A 25,055-nucleotide genomic window follows, 5' to 3' on the forward strand; every position below is an offset into this window, starting at 1 on the left:
ATAAAAGAATAAAGTTGGCTCTGTAATACCTGTCCTATCCTGTACAACAGGAGAAGGAAAACATGCCAAAGGCAAGAATATTGCTTAAATACAAAGACAACACAGACAATTACTCAGTATACCTTTATCAAGCAAAAGCACAGGCACTGCTTTACCAGAGAATCAGAGCTAACGGGGTGGGTGAGTCCCCCAGCACGTCCTCCTCTGCCCAGAGCCGCCTCCTTCACCACTATGCAGGTCAGGGGTCTTCAGCAGGGCTGACCAGCACCTGAGAGCTCCCCCAAATGGCCTCTAAAGGAAGCTGGAAATAGTGGCAGAAGGAGGTGGGCCCACAGGAAAGCAGCAGGTGGCTGAAGGGAGGATCGCAGGCTTCTGCTACTCCACGCTCTGCTCAGAAAAGACTTATGGCAGAAACAACCTGTGCACTCAGGACTAGTGCCCTTTGGGAAACATCCCACACCACACTTGAGGAAGGGGAGGGATCGGGCAGCACCAAACCAGAGGTGGAGAAACATTCAAGCCATTTTCAGTATTCTAAAACAGATCAAATTAAAGTGCTGGCACTGCAGCAAGGATGGGACTGGGCTCTCAGATGCCAACGTTTTGGCTGATTCCCCCAGAGAAAGCTCCTGTTCCTGGGACAAGTGCCTCAGCTCCTGAGTGCCTGTGCAGAGGGGAAACAACCTTGCTTTTCCTGGGCACATCCAGGGAGCTGCCTGGTACCAAACTGACCGGTCACAGAAGGGAAAGTTGTGCTCGTGTGCCTGTGTGTGATGGGCTGCTAGGGAGACCCATGTTTGCCCAGAAGGAGCTTTGACAAAAGCCCATTCCTCAAGGACTTTGGGACCCAAAAAGAAAGGGTGTCCTTTCCTCTTTGCTGAAGGGGACAGGTGGAGCAGAGGAAAGACTTTCCACTTCAGAAGCCCCAGCAGTCCCCTCCTCCACTGACCTGCTAGTACAGGATCCCCTCCTTCCTCCATCTAGCATATCACCCCGAGCTCCAAGCCAACTGGCATCATTTTCTTTCCCCTCTGTTCTGCCTGCCTGCAATGCATGGTGGAAGACCTGCAACTTTATGAAAGGGGTCAGCAGCAGCATCTGATGCTGAATCTCTAAGACACACTAAAAAAACACACCAGGACTATTTCCAGCAAGGCCAGTACTGGGCAAGCTGGGAGGAGAGAGCCATGAGAAGCATCACCAGTGCCGTGGCTCAAACCTCATCCCAGCTTCCACTTCACACTGCTCAGTCCCTACCTGCTGAGCTCCAGAAAGTGAGGAAAAGTCCCACAAAGAGCACAAGGAGGTGGCAGCGGTGTGAAAAGCAAGGAAAGGGCCTTCAGTCCTTCTGTGTGTACCAGACAAGGAGAGGGGATCCAAAGGGGTTGGAGAACCTCTCAGCCCTGAGCTTCAGGCTCAGAACATGACCATGCAAACTCCCCAGGCTGGCACCAAGCAACCCCCCCCCCTGCACCTCAGAGAACTGTGGAAGGAATGGGCTTCTTGGTCAGCAGCACCTTCACACAAGCAGGTGTCTCCTTCCTCCTGAAATTGAGGGACGGATTATTTTGAAAATCAGGGACTCTCCCGGGCCAGTGTGACAAGACGAACTTCAGCTGCTATGCTAAACTCAAGTGTAAAGCTTAGTTTGACACAAGTCCGACACAGCTGATCCTGCCAGGCCTGGGGAGAGCAGCTGGGCCAGGCTCTCCCACCTTCAGCCGGGCTCAGGCTACAGCCTTCCTGGAGCTGGCTCAAGGTAATTCAATGGCTTTTGTGTTGTAGCAGCCAGGAGGAAGACTTCTCTGGATGTCCTCCAGGTTCTTAATATCTGCTAGGATCTCATCAATGCTCATGTCCAGTTTCTGTACCCGGACCTTCTGCAGCGTGGCTCTTTGCTCCAGCTCTGACATCTGTATCTTCAGCCGGTTGGTTTTGGTTTTGGCTTTACCAAAATTCAGCTCAAGCTGCTTCAGGCCTTCTTCATCCACAGCACCAGGCTGGTCTGTTGCACGGGAGGGAAACAAGGAATAAGTAACCATGGGTGGAGGCTGAGGACTAGCTCCTCCTAGATACTTCAGCTTTACCCTGCTCTCCAGCCAATTTACAGGTGCCATCTGAGGCAACTTCCCACAAAACACTCGGCACCCCTATGCAGAGCTCAGTGGTGGCCTGATTTGAACTACACGGTTACAGCAACATTGCAAAACCTACTCATCAGATGCAGCAGCTCCTCCAGGGCGCTTAGTGTCTCCTGCACAGCCACCTCTGCCTGGTCAGCCTCATAATGGACGCTTTGAGCTTCCTGAGCTGTCTGAAGAATGCAAGGTGGAAGCTGTAAAGCAGTCTTGCCCAAATGTCAGCAGGGAAGGGGACAAGGTGTGGGAGCCAGGGACCCACCTCGCGTATCATAGCGGTATCCGCCTCAACCTCTGACATCTTGCCCTTGAATTCTCCATCCACTTCTTTGGCCTCGTGCTGCAGGGCTGCCACTGCCTTCTCCAGGGCAAGAACACCGTCAGCCGTTTTGTTGGCCTCCAGCTTCAGCCGTGTGAGCTCCTACAGAAGGGAAAGGCATTTTGCTCAGGGGCAGAGCATGGCTGGAATCACTCTGGGTGTACCCAGGCGTGGAGCTGGTGGGAACTGGGTCCTTCCAGGGACCCTGGGACCCAAATTATCACAGGTTCTCCTGCGTCCTTCATGTGCTCTCACCAGCTGGTGCAGACAGTTGTTTGTATGATAAGGGCTCAGCCCATCTGGCACACGCTGGTGAGTCCCTGGGGAATTACAACACGCAGTTTGGGTGTCAGACCCAAAAGCACCAAACCTGGGATCTCATTAGCCTGTCAGCAACTCCGGCCGTGGCAGTGACAGGCAAGGGCTCAGGGTGAAAAATCCCCTTGGTCACCAAGAGGTGGCTACAGAAAGATGCTACAGAGATCCCCATGGGACAAATTTGCCTGCGGAGATCCCCATGCACCCACTCTTTTCCAGCTACCTCAGGTATCTCTGCACAATCCACTATAGACAAAAGTCAACAAAAAAGCCAATGCATCACATCCACCACACAGACCACAGGGGTCACCAGCCATCTCCTCCTCCACGGTTTGTCCTTCCAAACCTCTTTTTGTCAACAATAGCACCAGGGCTTGTCCTCACCTGCTGGATCCCCATGGTGATTTCCTTCGCTTCTCCTGCTACACTGCTGGCTGCTTTGGATTCAGAAGCAGCATTGCCCAGGATGGTTTCGGCTCGGTCTGTCTTCTCCCTGGCACTTGCTACCATGCTGCTGATAACTGGAAGCCTCCTCATAGCATCTTCAGCTTCCCTTCTCTTGTCATCTGCTTGCAGGTTAAACTCTAAAGGAAATGCACATCAGCATGAAGTGGCATTACCTACGTGAGAACTCATGAGGGGGAGAAAAGGAAAGGTTTTCCTCCTGGCTTGGCCTGGTTTAGACTTCTCTCATCTTCCACAAAGTCTGCCCACAATGGCAACAGCACAGGTAAGAAAGGAGGAGAGAAGCAATTGCCAGAGAGGATCTGCTACAGGTGTTTGCTCCTTCTCATGAGCTGCTGGTCTGGTGGGGGCACTGGGACAGTCACCAGGCACTGGGCATCATGTCCCCACCACAGACACGGTGCAGAGCAGCACATGGTGCTCTGAGGACGTCTCTGAGGACATTTCTGGCAGAGGCCACCTGCAGCCCACTGAGCGTGTTCAGCTGTAACATGGAACTTGGGGGGAGGAAGAGGTCAGGAGCACAAGGTTACCCCGCAGGCTCTTCAGGATCTGCTCCACTTCATAAAAGGTGGCGTTGCCGGCACTCACGGCTTGCAGGGCTGTAGTCCTGGCGAGGTTGGCTCGGGACAGCAACTGGGTCAGCATCTGTGACAGACCGAGGGGACACAGTGAGGTGAAGGACATGGCACAGGAGCATCAGATGGTCCCAGGGCAGTCACAGGAACCACAGCAGCAGCCTGCAAGGAGCTGTGCTGAGAGAGAAGACTGCAAGCCCATTCCCAAATGCCTGCTGTTTCCCCTGAACCCAGGTTACCACAGCCTGATCTATCAGCAGAGGCTTGCGTGAGTGCTCCTCACCCGGCTCAAGCCACCGTGAGCCACCTTAGCTCCGGTTTGTCCTGGAGCAGGTCCCTAACCTGCCTCACGTGGAGGAGGTGTGCTAAGGAGAGCCTGCAGCAGCAGCTCTGAGCACATGGTGGCATCTCACTCCAGCTCTGGCAGAACCAGAAGAAGGTGGGACCAACCCCAATGGGCTGTGTTTGGGGAAATGTGCCACCTGCAGCACGGCAGAGTGACATCCAGCCCCTTTGGAGCACAGGGGAGGACAGCACGTAGTAACTGCAACACAAGGGACATGCCACCTGCAGCTCAAGCTCAAGGTGACTCAGTCAGTGCCTTACTGCTCTCTCGCCTTCTCCTCTCTGCAGCAGCTGCTTGATTTCTTCTTCCCAGTGGCCCGTGCGACTCTGCAGCTGCCTGTACTGTGCCATATACATGTCCACCATGCTCAGGAAAGCATTTGCATCCTTCTTCAGCTGGGTTGCCTCCCCCTGAAACACAAAGATGGAATCACTGCCTTGGGGGGGCTCAATGTCACCCTGTTGCTCACAGGGAGCTGTGGCAAGCAGCAATGGATGCTTGTACCACAGCCAGCTGCAGGAGCAAAAGGGTGAGGAGTGGGACAACCAGGGCCCAGCTGAGATGGGGTCCTGGAACGGGATGAGCTGGTGGAGGGGCAGGATGAAAGGGGATGGCTTGGCACGTCAGGATCAAAGCCCTCACCTCAAAGGACCCAAAACTGGTCTTCATCAGGCGGGAGAGGGAGCTGAGGAGCATCAGGCTGCTCTGATAAGCCTTGTCTGCCTCAGAGGCTGTCCTGTCAGCCTCAGCATCCAGACCTCCAGCCAGTGACTTCAGCTTCTCATACCTGCGCAGATACAATGTGTAAGACTAAACCCAAGGACTGAAGTCAAGTCCTACCGTCCTGCCTCCAGCTGCATGTTTCTGAAACATAGCTGAGGAGGCAGAGGTGGGGACACAGAGGGTTGGACACCCCTCTCCTCCATCCCACAGCCCCTCTCCCCCCGCTGAGACACAGCCAGCAACTTACTTCTGGAGCAGCCCTTGCAGGGAGCCAGAGGCTGCTGCCTCCCCACTCACAGCCATGCGCACCAGCTCCAGCGCCTGCTGCGAGTCGTCCTGCGCCGCCTTCGTGGCTTGCTCGATGATGTTGGCTGCTTGCATGTGGCTGAAAAGCACAGGAGGAGCCTTGTGAGAAGAGCTTCCCCCCCCAAGTTTCTTCCATAGATTTCCTTTGCGGTTTTATCCAGAGGTGCTGGATCAGGCTCTCCCAGGAAATGTCATTTGAGAAGGGGACCTGCACCTTGGGATCAGCTGCTTCGCTTGTCTCTCTTGCATCTCCCCAGGGCAGAGGAGCACCAGATGAACAGATAGATGCTGCCTGTTCCAGCTGGATGCCCATGGGCCAAACTCTGACCAGGAGTTTGACATCAACCAAGCTCTGACCAGGAGTTTGACATCAACCAAGATGCTTGTAAGACACACTGCCCAACATCACTCTCATGGAGGACACCAAAGGCAACCCAGCAGACATGTCTCCCCTGCTCCTGGACTTGTATGGAGCCCATGGGAGCTGCAGCATCAGGGCTAGGCAAGGCCACCAAACTGGGTCCTCCCATGTCCCCAGCAGGCTCTCGGTCCACTGCCAGCACCGCAAGGAGGGACTCACCTGTTGGCTAACCTCAGAGCCTCTTGGGCCAGGATCAAGAACTTGTTTGAGCCTCCAGGGAAGTGTGAAACTGGAATAGTCTGAGGAGAGAGGGAGAGAGGTGTGATCGCTCTTTCCTGGCCTTGCATCCAATTCACCAGGGAGAAAAGCAGCTGTAGCATGCTAAACCTCCAGAGTCACCCAAAGACCCTTGCCTGCAGCTCTCCAGATCCCAGCCCTACAGAAAGAGCCAGTCCTATCCACCACAATTTCTTCTCTGCTCACAAAAAAAACACCATAACTGTAACACATCAAATTCTTGCTCTCTCCATGGACTTTTTCACCTGGTGGCTGGTCTGAACTAAGAGTGTGTCACACCAAGGTGCTCTTACCACTCGACCCAGGGTGGCTCCACTTCGGTCCAGGTCCAGCCTGGCTCTCTCCAGCAGCTGCCTGGTGTCCTCCACCTGCCTCTCATACTGCCTGCTGAGAGACCTCAGCCTCTCCACCGTCGCCTTGGTATCATCCAACTGGCTCTGGCAACTGGACCCTTGTCCCTTCATCCTGGTTACACGGCTTTCCAGAGATCTGTCGGAGGCTGGGAAGAGGAAAGAGGGAGGCAGTGGCTTAAATGAAGTGCAAAAAGGCAGGGACAGCAAAACCACAATGTGATACGACACAGGTTGCCCCTTCCCTTGGACTCTCAGTGGTCCCATGCGATGGACATGCTCAGGGAAGCACACAGAGCTGCCCCAGACCGTCATCTCCTGAACGATTTCTCTCAAGAGACAAATGTCCTCTCCACGGAGGCACCCCCAGAAGCTGCTCCCTCCCGGCCTACTCCTCCAGCCCTGTCTGATGGCAACCCTTGTGTGGTACCTTGCAGGCTGAGAGCTTCTCCAAGGATGGCCTGCAACGTCTCCTCAGCCAGCTGCATCTTCCTCTCCAGCTCCTTATCCATGACCCCGCCGCCAGCTTGTGCCTCTGAGAAAAGCAGCTCCAGTTCCTGCAGCTGCTGCAGGTACAGGTCCACCTGCAAAACACAGAAGGTCATCAGTGCATGGCCACCAAACCTGTGGTGGAGAGGCCAGGGCATGAGCCAGACCCACGGCATAGAAATATGGAGTGAGGAGTTGTTTTATTAGGTGAACACTGCTTGCTGTGGGCACAGCAGGCCAGCAGCTCTAGGTCATCGTTTTTTTCATCAGTTGAGTCAGATGCAAGCACAAACTTCAGGCACAGCCTGCAGAACCACCTTTCCCTCTTGTGGGGAACCCAGGGACAAGATGCTTGAGGGTAACTGTATCTTTGCATTCATTCCAGTGCAAAGCCTCTCATTTCTGCTCAGCTGCTGCCTTGCTGATCACAGACATAACAAGGGCCACCGTGAAGAGCCAGAAGGACCACAGCATCAGGGCTTCACCTGCTAACAGCTAGACTGAGACAACGACTGGGCTCTGCACCTCAGGGCTGGCTGCAAATCTGCTGCCTGACTCTGCGCAGAGAGTGGCCTGCCCAGAGGGACAGACGGATGGACACAGGGACACCCACCTGGGCTTTCACCTGGCTATAGCAAGCTGGGCACTCGCTCTGCTCGCAGTCAGGGCCCTCAAAGCCAGGCTTGCAGATGCAGCTCCCATCACTCCGGCATGTCAGGGGCTCGGCCCCCACCAAGTTGCAGTTGCAGGCTGTGGAGCATGGCGACAGGTTAGAGTGGCCAAGGACCAGGACCTTCCCTGCTCCTTGCTCTGGGCACATCTTTCCACCCACTGCCTCTCCCTGCTTCCCTCTAACCTCGCTTTCCCACCGCTTGTCCACAGGTGGGAAGTGTCCTAGGGAAGCCCCTAGGACACACATCAGCCCCCTCAAGGCACCCCATGCTCTGTCCCCAGGGCCCTGCCACCACTGGGGAGCATGCACCTCCTGCCCGTGCTGGAGAGGGAGATCTGCCTTGGGTAAGGCAGCTTGCCTTGGGTAAGCACTGCGAGCAAACACCCCTTGTCACCTCTGCCAAGGGCTTGGAGCACAGAACAAACACCAAAAGCCACGAGGCCAAAGTGCAAATGCACAGGGTCCATTAAACCTTCTTGCATGCCAGCATGGACTTTCTTATTCATCCCCGGTGGTGGTGCTCAGACCATGTCCACCACAGGTTCACTCCTACTTGGCCCCAGGGTGCTGCTGTGTGGTTTTTGGGTGCCGCACGTACAGCCCCCTGCAGCCATGGGCTCCAGCTTGATGAAACCTCCTGCACCCAGGCAGTGTCCTCGAGCACAGCCCCCCACCCATCCCTGTCCTCGTACCCTGGCACTTGTCGGCAGGGTTGGGGGCCAGGGGGTTCCCAAAGAAGCCGTCCTTGCAGCGGTCGCAGTAGAAGCCGGCTGTGTTGTAGATGCACTTGAGGCACTCGCCCGTCCGGCGGTCGCAGTTCCCCACGGCATTGGGCTCCACGTTGCCATTGCACTGGCAGGGCTGGCATGGCCGGGAGGCTGCAGGGTCTCCAAAGTAGCCGTCAGCACAGTACTCGCAGTTGGGCCCTGAGAAAGGCAGGGCGAGAAAAGCTCAGGGTGTTGGCCACAAACTGGAGGCCCCCAGCCTCCCTCGGCCCATGGGACGGGGACGCTGTGCCTGAAGGCTGCCACCTCCCATATGCCGAGTGCCCAATGAGCTCCTAAAAGCTGGGTGCAATGATTTTCCTTGGCGAGTCATGTCCTCCTGATCCCCTCCATCCCCATCAATCCTTTTCCCCATGTATTTTATCTGTTTGTACAGTAACTTGCCCAGGTGACTGCAGGAACAGCTCTGTTTATGTACAGCACATGCAGCTCCAGGGCAGGGCACGCACATTTGCACAGCCCTTGGCACGATGGGTGCTGGTGCTTTGCCTGAACACCAGGTTACCAGCAAGAGCAGCAGTGGGGTACACGGGTGGGGAAGCCTTGACGAGAAGACATGATTGCCCACCCAGCCCATGGACACCCACACCTCCACCTAAAGCACACGAAAACCCCTGGGGATGGACTAACAGACCAGAGCAAGGGCATTACCTGCAGCTCCAGGAGGGCAGTGGTCACAGACGACTTCTTCTCTGCCCAGCACCACCGAGCAGCCCTGGCCGTTGTTGCAGGGACATGCCCTGCAGCCGTGAGGGGGCCGGCGGTCTCGGTAGAAGCCGAATGGGCAGCTGATGCTGTTGCCCACATTTTCATCTCCCGAGTAGCATTCACCTGAGGGAGGAAGGACAGGGTATGGGACAAGCCTTTTGCTGTCACCCCGCCCAGCAGGACACCCTCTGTGAATCCAAGCACACACAACGTGCTCATGACTCCTCTTACCAGTGTCTGGGTCACAAATTCCTCCCCCTTGGCAGCTGCAGGGCACGCAGATGCTGAACGGCCCCATGCTAGGAGCGTCTCTTCGGTAGCCAGCAGCACAGCTCTCACAGAACTGCCCCTGGTACCCGTCAGGACACTGGCACCGCTCCACCCAGGGTGCGAGGATGCCAGCAGCAGGCTGTGCTGACACCAGGGTGATGTTGTCGATGTAGCCGGTGCCTGGTGGGAAATGCAGCAGCTCACCTGCAAGATCCTAGCTTGCTCTGCAAGCCCCCGCGTCTCTGCATCCATCTGCACACAGGCTGTGCTGCCAGACACAATGAGCAGGGGCAGGTGGACCAGAGCTAAGGTCTTGTTTTCCCCGCCCCATGGTTGTTGGCATCCTGCTAAAGCCCTTCATGATTTCATTTGGCCTGTGTTATGACATGTTTTTCTTTGTTAAACACCATTTAACATGGCTGTCTCCAGCTGGAGACTTGTCTGCAGCAAGGAGAGCTAAGCCTTGTGGCTCCCTCCACTTACTGTACTCCCCAAAGGTGGCTCGGATCCAGAGGGCCGTCAGGTTCCCCAGCAGCCTGCGATATTCAAAGTAATTCAGCCTGGGGCTCCACTTGCTGCTGGGGTGCTCATCCAACCTGTGCACGGGACCAGGTAGAAGCTGTGTTGAATACCATGAGCTGTCCCAGCTGCTCTTTCCCATCTCCCTCCTGTGCCCAAAGCACCAGGGGACAACCTCCACTGGCACAACTGGCACCAAGCGAAGCCCCCATCCCGACTCAGGACAGATCCTACCACCCTCTCACCCTCATCCTTGTCCACGAGGAGAGATGCACGGAGCACCAACCCAAACCACGTAAGCCTGGCCACCTCTGAGGGACCTTAGCTAGGTCCCTGAGCTCCCCAAGCTCACCCTGCCCAAATCCTGAGCTTCACCTGAAGGTGTACGTCTGGCTGACGCCACAGGGCAGGATCTTCCCGGGAGGCAAGAAGGGGGCAGTGACTCGCAGGCCAGCTCCTTCCAGGACCACGTCGTGTGGGGAGGGCTGCTGTCCCCCTCGGTCCAGGCGGTAATCAAAGGAGAGCACCTGACCGTAGCTCAGCTGCTGGTTCCCAAGGAATTTGGCTGCAAATGGAAGCAGGGAAGAGGACAGGAGGGAAGGAATTACAGGCTTAAAGTTTTGCTTTCCTCTGGAAGGCACACTCTGCAGGGTCAGACCAAGCAGCACTGCAATGGCTGACCCCAGCATCACCTCTCAGGGTGGGGAAGCACTGGGGATGTCACCTCCCTGCCCCAGGATGGTCCCTTCACTCTGCCCATGCCACCTCCTTCCCCAGCCCCACAGACCCCCGTGGGTCACCCCTTTCTGCCTCGATCAGCTGGGCTCCGTGCATACCAGGTGCCACAAAGTAGAGCGCTTCCCACGTCCTCGCTGCTATGAACACGTCCTGGTGGCGCGGAGACCACTGGAGCTCAGCTGGGTACCCATTCTCGTGGACCCCTGTCCAGCCTTCTGCACCTGGAGGGCAAGCACAGAGGAAGCACCCCCAGTCAGAGACAGGGAAGGGTGCTTCCAGCTCTCCAGCATCTTCTGCAAGCTGCATCTTTCAAAAAAAAAACAACTCTGGTTTGTCTTGACCTGCTTGCGTCCACACCCTGCTTGTACCCACACCAGCAACCTCTTTGACAGCAGCTGGGAACTCCAGGGCTCCTCCGGTGACTAAAGGGCAGGAGGGTGGCAATGACCCCCCCCCCCCCCCGCACAACAGCCCTGGGGCTGCAGGGATGGCCTCACCTTGCTGGAAGCTGGAGGTGATCCTGTGGACACTGTAATTCTCAGCGCTGACACATGAGGACGAGTGTCCGTAGCAGAAACACGGTGAGCATCCTGCTGGGTTTCTGGCATCCAAGTTATAGAAGTTTGGTTTGCACCTGGAAAAGAAAGGCTACAATGCTCGCGTGGTTTTCTTCCTCTCCCTCCCACGCTCAGCCTGCTGTAGGGCACAAACCTGCACACAGCAAACTCAACCAACCCTCTGAAGACAGCCATGTGCACCCACTGCTGCCTTTCAGGGCTGCCCCCAGGCCAGGGCAGCAGGGCAGGCATCTCCCCTCCCGCAGGGGGGCTTGGTGAGCAGCTGGGAGCGGGGATGAGCCCCCTATCACCCACCTGTCGCAGCGCTCACCAGCAGTGCCGGCCTTGCAGATGCAGCGGCCCGAGCTGCACTCCCCTGTGCTGCCAGCTGGGTCACAGGCACACTGCAGGCTCCTGCAACGGGGACAGCAGGGACACCACAATTACCTCCAGATCCACAGGAGGCTCGGTGCCGCAGAGCACTGGTCATACAAGACACCAGAGAATCCCCCCTCTCCCCCCAGCTGGACCAGGGTGGGGCACAACGAGTAGGAGGAGGCTGCAGCACTGATGGTGCAGCACTGACCAAGAGGCACTTCCAAAGGTGCTTAACACGTGAAGGGGGCTGGTCCTGGAGGGGTCTGGCCCTGGAGGTGGTCCCCATGGCTGTCCCCACACATGGCCAGCCGCCAGCACTTACTGCCCGTGTCTCTGGCACCCGGCCTCGGAGAAGGAGTGGAAGCCCGGCTGGCAGCGGTCGCACTTCTCGCCCATCACACCGGGTTTGCAGCTGCAGCGGCCGTCACTGTTGCACTGAGGGCTGAGGGAGCCTGGATGGAGGAGCTGAGTTGGATTTTTCCACTCAAAGCAACCCAAAGTATGGGGTGTCCCCCCTGCTCTCTCTGCTTGCCACCTATTTTTTGTGTTTGTGGGAGTGCCCCGGGCATCATTTCTCCTTAAAACTGCAGCAATGTGAAAAGCAGGCAGAGGAACTGGGGCCGGGGGGACTGAAGCTTTCCACCCACCCCACAGCTGGTGGCCCTTTGCAACATGTCCTGTCCCCAGGTGTGATGCTCTGAGCTCAGGAATTAGCCTTTCACTTTTACAAGTGGGAGGCACAGGGCAGACCTGGCCACAGCGCAGCCTTTTTGGGGGCTTGTTGGTGGGCCATTCTTCCTCTCTGTTCTCTTTCCCTCCTCCCACCATCCACAAGCTCTGCCAGGGCTACTGAGCCAAGCCTTGCACAAGTGCGAATGCACTCGATGGAGTTGGGCATCACCAGAGGAACCTCCTGGGGACCACGCGGAGAAGAATAGGGAGTAAGACCCAGAGAGGCATCAGGGTGTTTTGCTGGGACCTCTCCATCTCCCCCTTCTTCAGGGACAAGGAGTGGGATCCAATGTCCCTGATTCCCCTCCAAGGACTGCCCTGTGAGCACCATGCTCCACAACCAGCAAGGGGCACCAACCTCGGGTTCTTTAGGGCTGGAAAATGTAGCAGAAGCTCAATAAGCAAACTCTTTAGGCCTCCCTAACCCCACCGCCCTGTCAGCCCCGGTGGTGGCCCCGTACCCTGGGGGTGGCAGCGGCAGGGCAGGCAGCAGTCCCCGTTGTGCTGGCGGAAGTATCCCTCCTTGCAGCGCTCACAGCGGGGGCCCTCGGTGTTGCCCAGGCAGCCGAGGCAGCGGTACCCGTTCCCCGTCTCCATCAGCAGGTGCCAGTCAAAGACGCACTGCCTGGACATCCCATTGCAGTCGCAGGCTGGGGAGAAGAAAAGAGGAGGTTAGAGGGAAGGGCACTGACTGTGAAGCTTGCCTGTGACCTGAGGAACAAGTCCAGGCCACACAAATCTCCCAAAATGGGCTCGGCGATGCTCTCAGTCCCATCCTAGAGAGTTACCAGCCACGGCCATGGGAGGCCATGCTCCACGGTGGAGAGCTGTGCCACCAGCACAAGGCATGCTTTGCTGCCAGTTATTTCCAGGGCAAATATGGGAGGGCATCAAGCAATGTTTTATGCTTGCTCGACAGCTGAACGTTTATTGGTGCACCACATTCAAGGCTCCGAAAGGGGGAGGCAGGTGGGATGAGAGCTGCTGTGGACAATGCAACCTTGCTGAAAAGGGACTTGTGGCCAAGGCAGTGCTGTCTTCCCATCTGTCCGCTTGCTCCGAGGGAAAGTGGGGCCACCCAGGTCACCTCCAGCAGGACCCAAGCCCCTGCAGCACAGCCTGGCCCCAGCCTTGCCCCCAGCCCCCAGCCGTCTTACTGCAGAGTGTCTCAGTTCAGCAGCATCACCAACTAGAGCAGCTGAGGTTGGGAATTCTCCCTGGCAAAGACAGGCAGCAGAAGGACATGACCTGAGGGATGAAGCAGGATGCTCAAGGATGCAAAGCCTGCTGAGGAGCTGCTCCAAGATGCCCTGGTGCTGCCCACAAAGGTCCGTCCCAAGCTGGCTTCCACCTAGTGCCCTCAGCAACTGAAGACCTCTGTCCCCCCCACCCCGGGGCCCCTGCCATTCCTGGGCCAAGGCTGAGCCTTCAGGCCCACTGCCAGTGCTGACAGATGCCCTCGGATGCCCATCAGCACTCGTGTACCTGAGCAGCACGTTCAGCCCAGCCTGATACTGAGAGGAACGCAAACAGGGACAGAGCTTTCCTAGCTCCAGCAAGTGTGGCTCTTGGTCCAGCCCTGCCACTGGGAGCCCAACACCCAGCAGCAGTTCCACTGCCCAGCCTGCTGGGGACACCTGCAGGAGCCCGAGTCCTGCCTTGGTCGGTGTGGAAGAAACGCCCAAAGCCTCAGTAAACAACCTCCAGTGACCAAAGGGCAGAAATGATTAAAAAAAAAAAAAATCTCCAAAAGAAGCACCGTGGTATTCTGTTTCCCAAGGTATTTGCACTCACCTGCAGGCTGTGACTGCTTGGTGCCCGTCCCCTCCCCTCCATATTAAAGCATTTAACCCCACCCACACCTCGCCCTGCACAATCCAGAGGATTTAACAATCCAGAGGATTTACCAGCGTGCCAAATCACAGCTCCCCAGGGAAGGAAAGCCTGTTCTCAGGTCTTGCTCCAAGGCTGAAGCATGTTGAGAACTGACTCCCAGCCTTGGCACGGATTCAGGGCTGGCTAACAAGAAGCTGTTCACAATGCTACTGCAGGTCGGTGCCATGGCCTCACCGCTGCTGCTGGTCTTCTCCTGGGGCCTGGCGGGCTTTGGCAGGCCGAGCGTTACCACAGGCAAAGCAAGATGGAGCGGGCTTGAAGCCAAGGACAGGAGCTGCTCTGCAGCCGGCTGCCCCAAGGCTCTACCCACAGATTTCTTCAGTGCCGCATTGGGATGAGGGAGGTCTGGGGCATGCATCCAGTAGGACCTCGCTCCCCAAGCTTCCACCCAGCAGAAAAAAAAAAAACATGAAAAATGTTTGGTTGCTGTGCTGACGTAAACCCCAACATGGGAAAGGCTTGGAGAAGGAGACAGTTCTTTCCAACGCAGCGAATAAGCACGCTGTGCCTTGGCTACAGACACTGTGCTGCCGACTTTGAGATGCATACATGTACCACAGCAGCCAGCACCAGGCCAGAGATGTCAGCTTGTCTGCATGCTTGCTGTTGTAGGTGCTCTGCAGCCCAGTAAGCTTCCATTGGATCTCCCCAAGCCAAGAATCGCAGCCAGGAGCCTCCAAGTCTTCGCTGAAGTCTTCAAACATCCATTGCCACCCAGAGGAGCTCAGTGCTGTAAGCCCCTCACCTTCCTTGTACACCCCAGCCCACCTCCACTCAGACAACCAAAGCCCTTTTTTCCTCCCTCATTTCCCAGTCCAAGGGTTGGAGAGCTGTGAGCCCCCTCCACCCTAGCTCATCCCTGTACCCTGGAGAATCTTAAACAGCCCCAACCAACACCCAGGGATGTGTGTGCTGCAGCCAAGGCAGCGAGCAGAGGCAGAAAATAAAAATCTCCATCGGTATTTTAGAACACAATTATGGCTGCTGTAGTAATTACCCAATTAGCAAGCAAACCAAATTAGGTCTGTCCTTTAAAAACGCACTCATTCAGCACTTTTTTCCCCTGTCATGTTCCACTGCACTTAAATGAAATCTGGTACCAAGGGACCTGCTTCAAACCCTGCAAGCCTACTTCCAAGCAGCAGTACTACAGAGAATCAAACAAAAACTGAGGCTGCTCAGCATTTATGAAGACTATGTAAAGAGCCAATTTTGGTCTTGAGGACTGCATGCATCCCGTGAGGCTCCAACTTGCACAAAACACAAACTCTGCACGTGTTGCTGCTGGATCCTGGACACTTCCAGCTCTTCCTCAGGCTCAGCACACATGCTGGTTATCAGCAGCGGCAGGCAAACAAACCCCTTCCCTGTGCAATCCTCGTGCTCACACCCAAATCCCACCCAGGCAGCCAAGCTTTCCTCAGAAAGCAATAAAGTAATTACACCCAAACACGTTTCTCAAAAGGGATGCTGGTAAAAACCGGTCTAGGTGGTCACAGGAATTTAGCTCCAGAGAAAGCCTGAGGAGAAGCACCGTCAGGTGTGGGCTTAACCCCAGCAGCAGGAGGGGAGAGCGTGGCCCGGCAGAAGAGCACTGCTGGACCCTAAGAGCTCCACATTCGCGGGGCTGGCAGCAAAGCTGCCAGCAGGACAGCTTTCCAGCCTCAGAGCGGACCTCCCCAGCCCCCTGAAAGCCTCACCTTCTCCTCCTTCAGTGCTGAGGGCTGCGAGCAGTGGGGACACTGCCAGGACCACGAGCCAGCACCTGGCCATCGCCACAGCCCTGTGGCAGGCGCTGGGCACGCAAAGCCCCAGTTCCAGGCTGCTGCACTCAAGCTCTGTTCTTATTTGCGATCCCCCCCCCCACACACACCCTGGTGGTTTTTATCAGCTCCTCCACCTGAGTCACTCCCAGCAGGAAGAGCACGGGTGCCTTGCTCTGACTCACCGGGAACAGGGGAGCCCAGCCCAGCAGCGCAGCCAGGCGCACATGCGCCTGCCGCCAGCCGAAGGCATTGCCAACAACGGGACGCAGCACCCCGAGGGCCTCCTGGTGGCACCATCCCAGGGAAAAGGGCTGCTGGGACAACATGAATTCAATGGTGGCTGCCCAGCTCTGTCCTGTCCACCCTCCTCCATATGGGCTTTTCCACCACCCTCCAGGCAGGTCTGCACATAGGAGCGGGGCTGCCCGGGCATGCAGGCGGCGCAAGAAGTAGCGGAGTGAGACGGGATGAGATCATGGGGAGCCCGAGGAGGGGGGACAGGGGCTGCCTGCACAGCCTCCCGGCTGCTGAGCCACCCTGCCAGAGCAGGGCTGGAGGAAGGCAGGAAGAGAAGCCCAGCAGGACCCACAGCCAAAGGCTGCTGGGGATGCAAAAAGCCCCTGAAGTCAGCTTGGACACATGCTAACAAAAAAAAAAATAAATCTATCAGGATCTACAGGCATTTGGAACAGGAAATCCCCAGACCTAGAGATGGGAGAAAGGCTGGGAATTATCAGCGACTGTCATGCGTGTCATGCTTTTACACCTGAGACAGAAAATAAGGTTAAACAGGCCATTGGCCTGGCCCAGTACAACTGCGTTTGTGCTGGAAAAGGCTGAGGAGCAGACACCCCAGAGCCCCGTGCCCATCGGCGTTTTGGTCCCAAGGGCTGCAGACTTGCTGCATGAGACCTGAAGGCAGATCTGCCTTGCTCCTCACCTGCACGTCTGAGGCAGCCACAACCAAGTCCGCTCTGGAGCTGACTGGCTCCAGAAGGACCCACCGTTGGCCAAGCCAAGCCAGTGAGCACGTTTTGAAGAACGGGAAAAACTGCTGCAGGACAGCAGTGGGGAGAGAGAAAATGTAGAGGAAACAGCTCTGCAGACACCGAGGTCAGTGAAGGAGGGGAGTTCTTCTCTAAGAGCTGCAGCCTGGGGGAAGCCCACTGAGGACCAGTTTGGGAAGGACAGCATCCCATGGGAGGGGTCCAGGGAACCATCTCCCTGTCCTTATCTCAACCCTTGAGCCTATTCTCACTGTATTTTTTCCCCACCTATCTTTGAGGAGTGGGAATGAGAGAGCACAGCAGTGGCATTAATTTTGCTATCAGTGTGAAACCTCCACACCAGGGCCTCCCAGCCCGGCCCATAGCCAAACACACAGGAGAAATGGGACGCTGGCACATCCCTATGACCCCCCAAAAGCAGCCCCGAGGCTGATCTCAGGGAAGGATGGTCCTCATGCTGCAGCTCAGCACTGCTTATTGCCTCGATTTGTGACCACGAGTGGGTCACAGACACCAACACCTGCAGATGAAGGTGCCCAACAAGTTCACCCCCAGACCAACGCTGCAGTTACCTTTCTGCCTCAGGGACTGGAGCCCAGCCCAAATTAGGCTAACACTCTGCTCCTTCCAGAGCTAACAGATCTGGGCTAATTAACACTCAGGTCGCCTCCTGAACCTTTGAAGGTGCCCAACAGCCTCTGCACACTGATGGACCCAGCGGTGACTCAGGGCTTCCCTCACCGCCTCCTCATGCCGTGGTGACCTTCTCGTACAACCAGCCCGAATGCACTGCCTTTTGGTGACTCCGTTTGCCAAGTTTAACTTGCCTCTGCCGACTGATTCAACTCTCTTTTACAAACAGGCTGCTCCCTTTTAATTGCATACACTGTGTCTTAATATAGCTCACAACAAGGAAACTAGCTTCACAAATGCAGTAGTGGCATGTTGACATTTGACAACCAAGATTGTCTTGTCTGATTCTTTCATTATTTTTTAAGTAGTGAGACAAAAACACCGCATTCCCACCTACTTGGCAGAGTTCCTATAGGCCTGTTTATTCCTTTAGTGAAATGCACTTAATCCGTTCTGCTCCAAAACTCAAATTCTTGACCGAGTTCTCTATTAGACCAGATCTTGCCATCAGGAAGCTTTTCACAAGAATTGCGATTTTTCCTTATTTGGCTCTTTCTTGTTATTCCTTCTGTCTCGCCATTTGCACTCAGCCTCTGACCTCACTTCTGCAAACAAGCACTGACACAGCTCGCTCTCTAGTCATTTCTGCATATTTGCTTTGGTTACTCTGACTTCGTCATCCTCCACCAGCACTCAAAGTCACCTCTAAAAGCTGCATTAATGCACTCAGACACTGCCCAAAGCAGAGTTTCAAGGCCGTGATTTTCAAAACACACTAGACCTGAAAAAAACTGGTGCCCACCACCCACTGCAGGAGAATTGTCACCCACTGTGATGGCAGCGCTGGCTGGAGAAGGCCTTACACAAACGTTGCTGCTCCCTTGGGGCCTGTGCAGAAGTGGGTTCTCCTCAGGTGCTTGCTGGCTTGCTTTCCTTCCAGCCACTGTTGCCCCACGTGCACGTGCTCACCTACATGTGTCCACGTACTGCAAAACCTGTCAGCATAAGGAGCTTCCTCCCAGTCCCACAGTGCCTAAAGCAGAACACCAGTTGGTTAATCCTTTAAACACAGCCCCTTGCTCAGGAACATCCTTCAGAAGACATCCTTTGGCACTTCTGTGGTTTTTATGTACACTTCTGGCGTACCTGGAGGCACAGCTTGGCAGCTGGGACAGCCCATGTTCAGGAAAGGCAAAGCCTCTAACTTCAGCTACACAGAGCAGAAAAGAGATGGAGAATTTGGGCAAGAGCTTGGTGGGACCCCCAGGACCCAGCCGTGCTCACCAGAGCCAGTGGCCCCTCGGGTCACGGGGGGGCAGAAGAACAAGAACCCAGCCGGACCCCAGCAGCAGTCCCACCACCTCCACATTTTACTCCAGCAAGGCATAAAAAATACACAGCCTTTGGCTCAGGGAAGCCATGTCTCATATGCTAAAAATTCCCCCTGGATTACGGGGCGGGCTGAGCTGAGAGCCACCCCTAGTGACAGGAGTGACCCCGCAAAGATCACAGCCTCGGGGCCGCCTTTCTCTGGCTGGGACCCAGGCCCTGCCTGCGGGGCCACGGCGCTGAGCAAGCGGGGCAGGGTGCAGTGAGGAAACGCCGTCACGTCTGGCCTCGCCTCGCCACCGCCCTGCCTGTACACGAGGGGATGAGACACAGACAGGTAGGCAGGCAGACAGGCAGGGACTCTGGCATTTCTGTCCTGCTGTGCTCTCCCCTTTGCCTCCACAGAGCAGCCTGGGAAGGGCCCCAAGCTCCACGAAGCCCCGCAGAGCTCCCACTTTCGCTAGGACAAGCACCCGGCTGCTTTTCACCCTAGCTGTGAAGACCCCTCCACTGCCCAGCTCCTCGCCATTGCCAGCTGACCCCTGGGGCAGCCCCACCTTCCTCCAGAGAGCACAGGCATGGAGTTTGACCTCTGAGAGTGGAAAAAGTCCCCAGAAATTAGAGAAAAGCCAGCAAAGCATGTTGCATCCCCCATGAGCAAGGTCCCTCCTCTTGATGTCCACCTCAAAGCCAAGCTCAGCCCCTGCTGGGCAGAAACATCCCCCTCAGATCCTGGGTGGACTCCTGGGCTCAAATACTTGACAAGCTTCCTCAGCCCACTTCCTTTCACACTGCCTTGTTTCCCAGGTCACAGCAGCGAACAAGCCTGGAGAGAGGCTGCTGGGGAGCAGGTCCCTCGGGTCCCCACATCCCTGCAGCTCCTCACTGGCCATGGTGGCATCTCCTGCCAGGGTCAGGCACTCCAGCCCGTGATCTGTTATCACAGTCATCTTTCCTAACATTCAAAACTTAATTCAGGAATGAAATCTCTTCGCTCTTGCTGACAGGACACAGGAACAACAGAGAACACCCAGGTTGTCAGCAGTTCCTGTTGAAGAAAACCCAGGTCCTTTATGTAGGGTTTCCATTTCCCTTTCAGTCCTTTCACCCCAGAGGCCCTTGCTTTTCAGCAAGCCAGCTTTAAGCATACAAGATCGTACCCCTGAAGTGCAAAGAGCCACCCCTCCAACCTCCTGTTCCTTCAAGAAGAGCTCAGATCCAACAGCGTTGCACAGACGGGACACACTCTTATTTCCAAAGGATTGGAAAAACAGCAGTGTAAAATTCATTGCAGTCAGTGCAACTCAGCTCTGGACACAGAGAGAAACCTGTGTTCAGTGTGTCCATTTGCAGCCCGCTGCAGGAATTTGCAAATTACTTTTCTCCTCCCTTCCCTGCCCCTCACCCTGCTCTTCCAGCTCACTGAGCAAGAGAAGAACCCCGTAACAGAGACAGACCCACATCAACCAGCGCCAAAAAAGCAAAACTCAAAGGAATCCCAGTGTATAGGGGGTTACAAATATTCAGACTTTATTATAAATAAGAAATACTGTTTTATACATAAAAACTGCAAGTGTTGCATTTTGTTCACCGCCCCAGACAGCGAGACCACAGATTAAGGCAAAAAAGCTGAAGTGAAGGCACATACTGAGGGGGCCACAGTCAGGAATCAAGTGATGAAGGGACCGCCATGCGCTGCCCGCGACACCCAGCACCCCACCAGCAGCTGTCCCAACATCACCTTACACAAAGAAATAACTGGACTTATACAATGAGTAATGGCTGTAATGCAGTAGTGATTAAGAGATCGCTTATAAAGATTTTTTTTTTTTTATTTAAAAATAAAATTCTGTTAAAAACAGCTTAACAACAACAAAAAAAAAATAGAAGAGAAAGCAGGAAACCTTAGGCCTGAGGTCAGCCAGGGCATGCGCGCATCTTCACATCTGCTCTTCTCACAGCCTTGGCAGAGAGGTGACGTGGTTAGACAGCCATCTGACCAGAGCAGCCAGCCAGAAAACACTGATGTGAAGGTCCCACGGGCGTGGGCAAGCATAGGGAAACTCTCCTCCAGGGGTGGGATTGGTATGTTCACAGGTGGGGGCAAACCCCAAGGCAGTTTTTGGTAAATTGCAAGAACTCTAGGAAGATGGGTATAAGAGAGAGGCAGGGTTTGCTAGAAACATCCCCTCTCCCCGCAGCAGTTTGAGGATGCGCTCAGCCTCCAGTTACGTCCTCACTCCTTGCACAGAGGTCTGAACCCCAAACCCAGCTCTGACCACCTCAACACCGGGTCCCGACAGCGCTCCAGCTCCTCACAGTCCAGCTGCGAAACTGCCGCCACTCCCAGAGCATCGCGGCCAGAACCTGGAGGGCCCAAAGCGCCCGTCCCCCGGCTGCAGCAGCAGGCGTGGGTCACTGCTGGCCCCATGCCATGCGGATGCTGAGAACACGCACTGGGGGAAGAGGGTGGGAGCCCTGCTAGAGGAAACAGCGGGCTCCAAGGGGGTTATATGGACAGAAGCGATACGTGGTGCACGTGCCTTGATGGTTACAGGGGAAAGCACGTAGAGGAGGCCAGGCTGTGCCACTCTGGAAATATGGCTGAGTATATTTACACACGCATACACATGCACACGAGAGACTTCCTCACACTATAATCATGATAAAAACGGAAAAAAAATATCACATTCACACAAAAAATATAAATTTGAAATAATTAATAGCACCAGTGTGTGTCAGATAATAATTTCTTCCCCGCTACGCAAACGTACAAAGTTGCATAGTGTTTAAGGATAGATATATGCTGGATCTTAAGGAAGAGAGAGAGGGGGTGCTGGGCTGGAGCCATGGAGGAAGCTGCAGAGGGTGCTCTCGTATCAGAGGAGGGCTGAGGGAGGAGTGAAGGGCTCCCACTGCTGCCTCCCAGCACCACCAAGCAGCTGGCAGTGGGAAGCACTGCCTCAGGAGGAACCTGAAAGCTGCTCTTTCAGCCAGGTTGGGGGGGGGGGGGGGAAAGTACGGTGAGAGCAATACCAAAAAGTGTAAAAATACTACTAGCCTCCTTCAGGAAGACGATGGGGAGAAAGACCTTCTCATTTACATCTTCAAGCCCTCTTCCTTCCCTACCCAAACACATTCAGGTTGAAGTTCAGACCAGCTGTCAGAGCTCTCTGGATGGCAGCTCTCCTCTTCAGCAAGATTTCTGCTGCTTGAACAAATGAATCTGTCAGTCAGACACCTGTAGCCTAAAACAAAGATCCTCTGGTGATCTGAGGGCAACACCTCCAGATGGGAACTCAGCTCATCACTTCCAGACTCCCCAGCCTGGACTACCCAACCGGCAGCTGCTTGCAGACTGCACACAAAACTTCTGCTCCACAGGCCCGCAGCAGTGCTGGCAAGACCTACCACTCCCCTAGCATCCCATCTTCCCAAAAAGCTCCTCTCAGAGGCTGCATTATTCTCAGAGCGATGCATCATCACAGAAAGCATTTCAGAAAGAGGCTTAGGATATTTCATAAAAGGCTACCAATGGTTTTGATTGGCCACTAGTCAACGTAACGAAACAAAATAAAAAAAAATCACAGGGTTAGAAGTTGGGAACAGGGATCTGAATGAGTGCAGCTATACTGGCCATTACAGTAATACTTTGGTAGCCAACCTCCTTCCTTCATAGGGACAGAGCTCTGGGACCAAGGATTTTACAGTCAAGGGGAGAAGAAAGGAGAGAAAGTAGAGTTAGTTTTGCCTTGCTGTATACAGCTCACATGGTTATTTCTGAACCACAGAATAAAGAGTCCAGAGCATCTCTCATCCTTGCACTAATTAAAGGGAAACTGTCTGAGAAAGGGGTGAAGGTGGAGTGCTCAGGAAGACAATTTATATAAAAAACCCTTTGATGCCCAACGACGGATATTTAATTCGCCTCTCTTAAAAAAAAAAATTAAAAAAAAAAAACTTTTCAACTTATCCTGATTTGAAAAGAGAACAGTGGCTACGAGCCACGAAGAGTTGGGGATTTGAAGAAGGTAAGGTGTGTTAAGGCACTCCATAGCCAAACCATTGCTCCACCAGTCACCCGGGGAATACCCTCCACCCCCAGCGCTCCCTTAGGGTTTCTCAATGGACGGGGTGTTAAAACAGCCAGATGGCAAGGTCTTCTTGATGTCTTCCAGGTTGCTAATGTCTTTCAGGATTTCCTCAATGTCCCTGTTGTAGGCCTGTATTGCATCATCTTGCTTCCTGGCTTCTCTCTCAAGCAAAGACACTTTCTGGTCCAGGTCGCTACTTCTCATCTGGTCTTTGGCACTATTCAGGGTACCCTCAATCTCGTTCAGTTTGTTCAAGTCCACCGTCTCCAGTTGCCCTGAGAAGCCAGAAGGAAATAGACCATTAAAAAGGTTTTGAAGCACTGCTTTCGGGTGCTTACACACAGCAGAGCCCCTGCTCTGAACGAGTGAACCAAGATCTCCATCAGACTGTCCATCTCTGCATTAAAATAGGACCACGTGAATTGGCTGCACACTCCAGTGCCTCAAAAATAGTCCTCAGCTTGCAGGAAAGCAGTACTGAACACTGCACAGTGAGCTTTGAAGCTAACGCAGAGAAAAAGAAAAAAAAGAAAAAAACACTTGCCAAAAGCACATAAACCCAATTTCTAAAAAAAGAAAAAAGAAAAAAAAAGAGCTATTTGATTCATGGCACAGCACCACACAACACTGGCTGCCAGCACTTCCCAAACAGGAGACAGGAAAACACTCAAAGGAATATAGCACATATAAAGAGAGCCTTACCTAGTTGATCTAAAAGATCGTTAATGACAGTAAGCAAGCTGTTCACAGAGTTCTTCGCTTTTCTTGCATTGTCTTCTGCCTCCTGGGCTGCCTGTGAAGCCTGCAGGGTGAAAAAAAAACAAGAGCACAATAAACTCTGTAGGGTTTATGAAACCACTGCCTCTCCTTTTCATGCATTTGCCCAAGCAGTTGCACATATCCGTTTCCTCTCTCCAAAATGATCTCTGTGCTGAGATACCTGTCACAGCGTTGGCAAAGACAACCTTCAAATACTCAGTTTTCTACAAGAAAGGATGTGGATCCCTGGTAACTAAGAAGAGTTATGCATGAGAAGTTAGAACAGAGTCAGGTTTCTGTTAAAATAAAAGTACTATGTTAAGGAAACTGGCTCTCAAAGTTGAGTAATGAACCTATGGTAAGGTTACTATAGGAGCTCCTTCATTAGTCTCATGCATTCAATTCCACTTAAAATTTGGCAGATAGAGAATACTAACTGCACCCAGTGAGCAGAAGAAGGCTTGCACTGGCAGGACAGCAGGGAGAATACATCTTCTTGCCTCTGCTGTCAGCGTCACTTACCATGCCTGCCATCATCATGTCCTGATCAGCATCATCTTGCTTTCGCTTCAGCTCTTTTTCTGCTTCCTGGAGTTGCTTCATCATGTCATCCACTTCTTTGGCCAGCCCCGTCACATCAGAGAAAGTCTTGTCAGCTTCAGCTCTGGTAGCAGCAGCACTCTACAGCCAACATGGGAAGAGGATGGAAACAGGCAGTGAAGGCGTCGAACATTCTGGAACAGAGTTTATGCAAATACACGCCAATACCTCCGGAAGGTTGGCTCCAGAACTGCAAGGGACTCACCTTCTGAACAGAACTGGCGATCTTCTCAGCATCATCTGCTTTAGCCTTGGCTTCGCGGGCATCAGCAGCAGCATTGCCAAGTGCCATCTCTGCCTGGCGTGTCTTATTGTTGGCTTCAGCAATGGTCCGGGTGATGGCAGGAATCTTCTTCAGTGCCTCCTCAGCTGCTGTCTTGTTGTCGTTCACTCGCTTATCAAAATCTAAGAAAGGGCAAAACAGATTCTCATCATCTGCTCCAGAAGAGCTTTGGGATGCTTCTCTGACCAAACTACCTCCTTGAAATTAGAGGGAAGAACAGCAAACTGGGGTCTGGGGGTGCACACACTTGCAGTTCACACTGTTACACATCATCTCAGGCTAAATAAGTAAGCTGGCCAAAAAGGAGATTTCTAGTCATTGGAAAGACTTCCATTTTCCTTTAAAAAAGCCAGAAGAATCTGTCCAACACTTGGGTACTGGCAACAGCATGACTCATTTAACTGAGATGGCTATACTGCAGAGTTACCTCTCTAAGAATTAAGGGATTCCCTGCAAGTGTTTTCTCTTTACCTTTCAGGTTGCTGAGAATGGTATTAGCCTCCTGCAGTGTGCCGTTGCCTTTCCGAGCAGCTTCCTCAGCCAGGGCTTTTGCTGCATCTGCTCGAGCCAGGAGCTGGTCTGCAGTCTAAGGAGACAAGACATCCATCAACATACTCTTACCATTTGATGGATGACCA

General features: G+C 54.2%; 2 protein-coding genes across 2 annotated transcripts in view; both read right to left on the bottom strand.

Moving 5' to 3' along the window:
- Positions 1-1,754: 1,754 nt before the first annotated feature.
- LAMC2 (laminin subunit gamma 2) lies at positions 1,755-15,719 on the bottom strand. Its single transcript, XM_032192475.1, has 23 exons — positions 15,647-15,719; positions 12,512-12,700; positions 11,641-11,770; positions 11,256-11,354; positions 10,881-11,017; positions 10,482-10,604; positions 10,021-10,210; positions 9,610-9,722; positions 9,088-9,306; positions 8,800-8,979; positions 8,056-8,289; positions 7,304-7,440; positions 6,632-6,785; positions 6,145-6,350; positions 5,774-5,853; positions 5,135-5,272; positions 4,807-4,951; positions 4,425-4,574; positions 3,774-3,888; positions 3,160-3,359; positions 2,401-2,559; positions 2,215-2,314; positions 1,755-2,005 (listed from the first exon to the last, which is right to left on the bottom strand). The coding sequence occupies exons 1-23, from the start codon at positions 15,717-15,719 to the stop codon at positions 1,755-1,757; spliced, it is 3,522 nt and encodes a 1,173-aa protein (XP_032048366.1).
- Positions 15,720-20,185: 4,466 nt separating this feature from the next.
- The window catches only part of LAMC1 (laminin subunit gamma 1), a 62,318-nt gene continuing 57,448 nt past the window's right edge, over positions 20,186-25,055 (bottom strand). Inside the window, exons 24-28 of the mRNA XM_032192485.1 lie at positions 24,889-25,003; positions 24,340-24,539; positions 24,057-24,215; positions 23,478-23,577; positions 20,186-23,050 (exon numbers count right to left, since the gene is read on the bottom strand). Of these exons, the coding sequence (XP_032048376.1) occupies positions 22,794-23,050; positions 23,478-23,577; positions 24,057-24,215; positions 24,340-24,539; positions 24,889-25,003 (831 nt within the window). The 3' untranslated portion in view covers positions 20,186-22,793. The remainder of the gene's footprint in view (positions 23,051-23,477; positions 23,578-24,056; positions 24,216-24,339; positions 24,540-24,888; positions 25,004-25,055) is intronic.

Source organism: Aythya fuligula, chromosome 8 (genome assembly GCF_009819795.1).
Source record: "Aythya fuligula isolate bAytFul2 chromosome 8, bAytFul2.pri, whole genome shotgun sequence".
NCBI classification, from domain to species: domain Eukaryota; kingdom Metazoa; phylum Chordata; class Aves; order Anseriformes; family Anatidae; genus Aythya; species Aythya fuligula.